General features: G+C 33.5%; 1 protein-coding gene across 2 annotated transcripts; it reads left to right on the plus strand.

The window, feature by feature from the left end:
* The first annotated feature begins 505 nt into the window (after positions 1-505).
* Positions 506-2,680, plus strand: LOC109244801 (transcription factor bHLH18-like). Of its 2 annotated transcripts, none has more exons than XM_019411943.1 (5): positions 506-660; positions 773-830; positions 940-1,449; positions 1,568-1,957; positions 2,184-2,680. In XM_019411943.1, exons 2-5 carry the CDS (start codon positions 795-797, stop codon positions 2,289-2,291), a joined length of 1,044 nt encoding a protein of 347 aa, XP_019267488.1. In that variant the 5' UTR covers positions 506-660; positions 773-794; the 3' UTR covers positions 2,292-2,680. The 2 variants fall into 2 exon arrangements, with proteins under 2 accessions (XP_019267488.1, XP_019267489.1); XM_019411944.1 differs by having other exon boundaries at positions 506-655.
* Positions 2,681-5,519: the final 2,839 nt, after the last annotated feature.

A 5,519-nucleotide genomic window follows, 5' to 3' on the forward strand; every position in this document is an offset into this window, starting at 1 on the left:
TATTATTTTAAGTAGTGATGAAAATATTCCCAAAGAAGTAATATAGGTACAAAGGACGTATTTCCCAAAGGAGTAATAAACATACATTGAAGAGCTCCACATGGGATGTCTGATCTCTTTAATATGGTTCTGGTAATACTCATTTCTTGAGCTAGTTTGTGGGGTTAAATTAAGCATCATATTTATTTCTTTAACACGTTATCAAACCGGAATTCATCCCAATTCGATATTGGGCCCCATATTATATTGTTCATGCTTCATATGTCCAATGCGGTATGATGTTAGAAGAATATCACATGGATAGTGAGGAGGATGAATGATCTCTTTAATATGGTTTGAATAACCCTCATCTTTTGAATTAATTTTTTGGTTTGAATTAGAACCATTTCATTAATAACATAAGATAGAGAGAATATAATAATTGAAGGATATTCCACCTTTTTCTTCTGCCCATTTCTTTAACAACATACAGATATAGAGAGAAGATAATAATTGAGGGATATTCCCACTTCTTTTTTCTCTTTTGTTTTCTTTCTGCCTATTTTTGCAGTCAACTCTTTAATTCAATCAAGTATAAAGACACATAAAGACACAAGAATTTTCTGTACTTGATCTGACAGATAGCAGCTGAAACTGAAAAAGCCTTTTGCTCTAAGTAAGGTAAGCTTCCGCCGCTTTTCAATTACGAGACCCTATGATTGATCCCCTTTGTATATGTTTCCCCAAATCTCTATGTTACTAAATACTTTTTGTAATTGGAATCTATGTGTAGATTGGAAAGATCTAAACCCAAGATGGATTTTTCATCTGCTAAATGGTGGGCTGAAATGGTAAGACAAAATCATACTTTAATGTATATAGTAGTACTAAGTTGTACAAAAATACTCATATTGCTTGAAAGAGTCCTCATATTAATACCATTGAAATTGATTAATACAGGAGACGATGAGTACGGATGATCATGCATACATCAATCATTGTCAAATGATGACCCAATTAGACGAATTGCCTTTCAATAAGCCCTTCTCCTACGATATTCAACCTTGTCATGCTGCTGCTGGAATATTGGACGTGAAGCCACCCTTTTGCGGCGGCTATGCAACTGAAACTCACCAAATGACCGCTTTTTCTCCTCCTCCTCTTAATTCCTCCAGCGTCCTTTCTTCCTGCAAATTCAACTCGCCATCGGCCAATACTGAGTTGCCATCTGGAACTACCCTAAACTTCTCGTCTTCATCAGTACTTTCTATGGATTCTGATGATTTTGGTGATAGCCAAAATCTAATGCAGGCCTTGGGATTTGGTACTGCTGATATTACTGTTCAGAAGAAGAGTTACAATAGGACTAGTTTGCAGGCACAAGACCACGTTGTGGCTGAAAGAAAGCGAAGGGAACGCCTCACTCAGCGCTTCATAGCTTTATCTACTCTCATCCCTAACCTCAAGAAGGTAAATACTCCTACTATTTATGTTTGGTTCAGGTTGTGTGAATCACTACTTTAATTTAGGTTGTGAAAAATCTCTATGTAGTGATATATACTTTTGGGTGATTTTGAATGTTAAACAGTTAGACAAAGCAACAGTACTTGGAGATGCCATCAAACATATTAAACAGCTTGAAGAACAAGTAAAAACCCTCGAGGAGAAAGCCAAGAAACGTAACAGTAAGGAAGCAGTGGTTGCAGTGAAGAGACCTCGCCTGGCCTCCAGTACTTCTGACCGCTACTCCTCATCTTCTGAAGACAACGTCTCCAGCGTTAGCACAGATCGATCACAACCAGATATTAAAGTTAGAGCTTCAGATGGGAATAATATTCTGATTAGCATTAGTTGCAAAAAGCAAACCGGGATAATAAAGGAAATATTCAGCCAAGTAGAGAAGCTCAAACTCTCTATCATTAGCAGCAGTGTCATGCCTTTTGCCCACACCACCACCCACATAACAATTATTGCTCAGGTACTGGATTTACCCTATACTTCGTTCAGCTATCAATTAATCCAATTGCCTTATATTTCTGATAGAGAAAAATTAGCTTTTGTACGGGAAACTGCAACAACAGATCGATAATCATCTATAATAAGCCTTAATATGATAATTTGGAAAATAAAGTAAATAATTTTATGCACTTGCAGTGTAATTTTTTTAAACTCTTGTTGATATTTTGTTGCCTAATTGTAAACAGATGGATCATAAATTGGGCATGACAGCAAAAAATGATGCGAATAGAATACATGCGGCTATAATGAAGCTCATCGGCGGCCAGGAAGAAGAAGCTCCATTTACATCATAGAAAATTTCAAGATATCTAGAAGTTGCATATGTTCCGATCAATAAGTTATTAAGTGATAATTTAAAGAAGATAAGGGTAGAGGCTATTTTTTGGATCAAGATCACCTGGAACTGGGGTCATAATGACTTGGTTTAGGGTTAATGGTTTCCATAATTGTGGAGTGATGTGCTTTGGCTTTTTTTGTGTGCTACAAGTTTGGATCCCGTTTTACAATTTCCTCACGTGGTACAAATGGTACCGGCTCCTCTTGTTTGACTAGCCATGCTATTCCATTTCCACTAACTAATGTTTGTCTCTCATGTAAACTTTACTGTATTTATTTTCTTGTTTTTTAGTCTGATTTAAAAAGAATGTAACCATTATGTATTTAAGTAAATTTTTTATTTTTATTTTGTCTTTAATGATGTTTTCTTATAGAAATGACATAGCATGTTAATTAAGACACAAGATTCACGGAATATTTATAATATGTTAGCATTACAAGATATAAGAAGTTTTTTTTTTTTTATATATTCTTAAATAACTTCGTAGTAAAGTTAAGACACATAAGGGAGTATGGTTTTGATCACTTGTCAACATGTAATAGTAAGTGTAAACACGTTAGGGAACTTCTCTAGTATGAAATTGGTACTTTTAAGTTATGGCAAGTTTCTTGGAGTTCTTTTCTTGTTCCTTTATCTTCTAAGTTTCAAGATAAAAGTTTAACTAAGTTATAGTACAGATGAACACTAAAAGCATTCATCGTATTGAACATTTTTTAGTATTATTGTACGGAAAGTAATTGATTATCTCACTGTGATGACTAATGAGAATATGTTATAAAACAATAAAAGAAGAAGAATAGTATTGCAGAGAAAAGTAGAGAGGGAATTCTTATTGATATGGGATGAATTACAATGGAATAGAACTCTTTATTTATAGGGAGATGGTGACTTAGCCACCAAGTAATAAACACTAGAATCTCTCTAAATATAGACATTCACCATAAATAGAACTCTATTTATAACACTCCCCCTTGAATGTCTATTCAACAGATAATGTGCCTCGTTAAAACCTTAACTAAAATAAAACCCAGTGGGAAAAAAATTCTAGAGAAGGAAAAAGAGTACATATATCTAATAATACGCCTTTTGGTTGCCTCGTTAAAAACCTTGCAAGGAAAACCCAGTGGGACAAAACCTTGTAAGGGAAAAAGAGTACAACGCGTATTAACTCCCCCTCATAAGAGCATCACTTCACATCCTTAAGCATTTGCATTCCATATTGTGCACCATCTTCAAAAGATCTTTGGTAGATATTTGATAAACAAATCAGCCATATTAACTTGAATGAATATATTGCACCTTGAAATCATCATTCTTGATAGAGATGGATTGTCTTCATATGATCTTGTTGGAATCGTCAGTTCAATATCTTCACATAGAGGTGAAAACTCTTGCTATCATATTATCATGCATATAGTTATAGCAAGATACATTTGTGCACAAATTGCACTGAGGATGTAGTACTTCATGACCATGAATTCTATATGCTTTAAGCAATTTAAATCCTTCAGGGATTGTTAAGTCATATAAGCCATATAATAGACTTTAGATGCATATCAAGTTTTCATGTCATGCTAGACATATAAGATATCCAAAACTGATTGCACATACCATTGACTTTATACTTTCAAGTATTTGAACTACATGCACGTTCAAAACTACATGTCTTTCATATGAAACCAATTCTATTCGAAATTGTTTCACCAGACTTAAGTATATATTTAGCGCTATCATAGATGTCATCGACAAACATTTTATATCGGTTCCAACCTCCTTATTTTTCATAAAGACATAACATAGAGATCTTTTCATTCATATTTTCAGGTACCTGAATCTCTCTTGAGATTTTATGAAGCATTATGTCATATGATCTTCTAGATCACTTGCCTCATTTATTATGATCATTTGCTCATCTTCTTTATCAAGAAGTTGATTTGAAACCGATTTGTCTATATGCTTTAAGCGTACTATAGACTTTGTCATTCTAGGACTTAATATGAGCATTTGCAATGAGAATATAGTTACTTTCTTTGGGTCAGCAAATGCGTTTGGCATGCTTTGCAATATATTGCAAATGAATTATCTTTTTATGAACTTCAAGTTCATATTATCTTATTCGAGGATCGAGATGTATAAATAATAATTCATTCCATGTAATTTTTTCTCAACTGTTTATCATGTCTCCCCCTCATGTTAGAAAAACTAACTTGTTTCCTCAACTTTGAGAATCCATCTTTGTGCGTTATGGTGTTAATCATAATATACACCGCACATCAATAATAATAAGACGGAATTATTTGGTTCCTGACCCTGAACCACTTGTGAGGGGAGAAAATAATATACTTTCGTATATAACGTATATCAAACTGATATATATAACTTTGTTCTCATAAGCAATAGTTTAACTATTAAGTGGAGGCACTCAATAAATTATTTTGCTAAACCAACTGTGATGTAAACCAACTTATCAAGAAGAACTATCTTGAATAAAAAATCTGGAAATTATGCTCTATATTAAATTATTGAGCAAGTTACCTCGCAAATACCAGGTTGCGGGTCAATAATAATTGCACATGTAACCATATCATAGATGCATCTTATGTGGTATACGTGGCAGGTGAATGGGCCCATATTCACCTTTGATATTTCCAGCATTCATGGGATTTAATCCCAATTTTAATTGGTCTATTAATTAATGAGAAAAAGTAATGTAAGAGAATTCGTAAAGAACTTTCTAGTTCTTTACTATTTACCCATGTGAATTGTCTTTTATTTTTGCACATCATACTTGAATTAACATGGCTAAACTTTATGCCAACTGGATAAATTATCAATATTGATAAACTTCAGGTTTACACCATGATGTGTGCAATTATGAATAAGTATGGGTTTTTATATCAATAAATATCCACTTCATTGTGGTATTCTTTTGTTTATTTAGTACAAATTGGAGAATAAAACGGGTAGCTTTTCACATACATATTACCTCGCTACAAGTTGTACTAATAGAAGATATTAAATCTTTCCTTTATTTATAGTCTCAATATAATCAACCGCTTTCGCGTATACTTTGGAAACTGAATAAGTTTCTTTGAGACTTACTACAACACAATACCTTATTGGTAATCAATTGTGTTTCTCCAAAATAGTAATAATTGGCTCTTCCAGAGCTCTCAATTAATTT

Source organism: Nicotiana attenuata, unplaced genomic scaffold, assembly GCF_001879085.1.
Source record: "Nicotiana attenuata strain UT unplaced genomic scaffold, NIATTr2, whole genome shotgun sequence".
NCBI classification, from domain to species: Eukaryota; Viridiplantae; Streptophyta; class Magnoliopsida; order Solanales; family Solanaceae; genus Nicotiana; species Nicotiana attenuata.

What these genes read in the sequence shown, in the direction of transcription:
- LOC109244801 (XM_019411943.1), top strand. Translation starts at nt 795, where the DNA reads ATGGATTTTTCATCTGCTAAATGGTGGGCTGAAATG. An exon ending in TCATCCCTAACCTCAAGAAG is followed by an intron (nt 1,450 to 1,567) that starts GTAAATACTCCT and finishes AATGTTAAACAG; the next exon opens with TTAGACAAAGCAACAGTACT. An exon ending in ACATAACAATTATTGCTCAG is followed by an intron (nt 1,958 to 2,183) that starts GTACTGGATTTA and finishes AATTGTAAACAG; the next exon opens with ATGGATCATAAATTGGGCAT.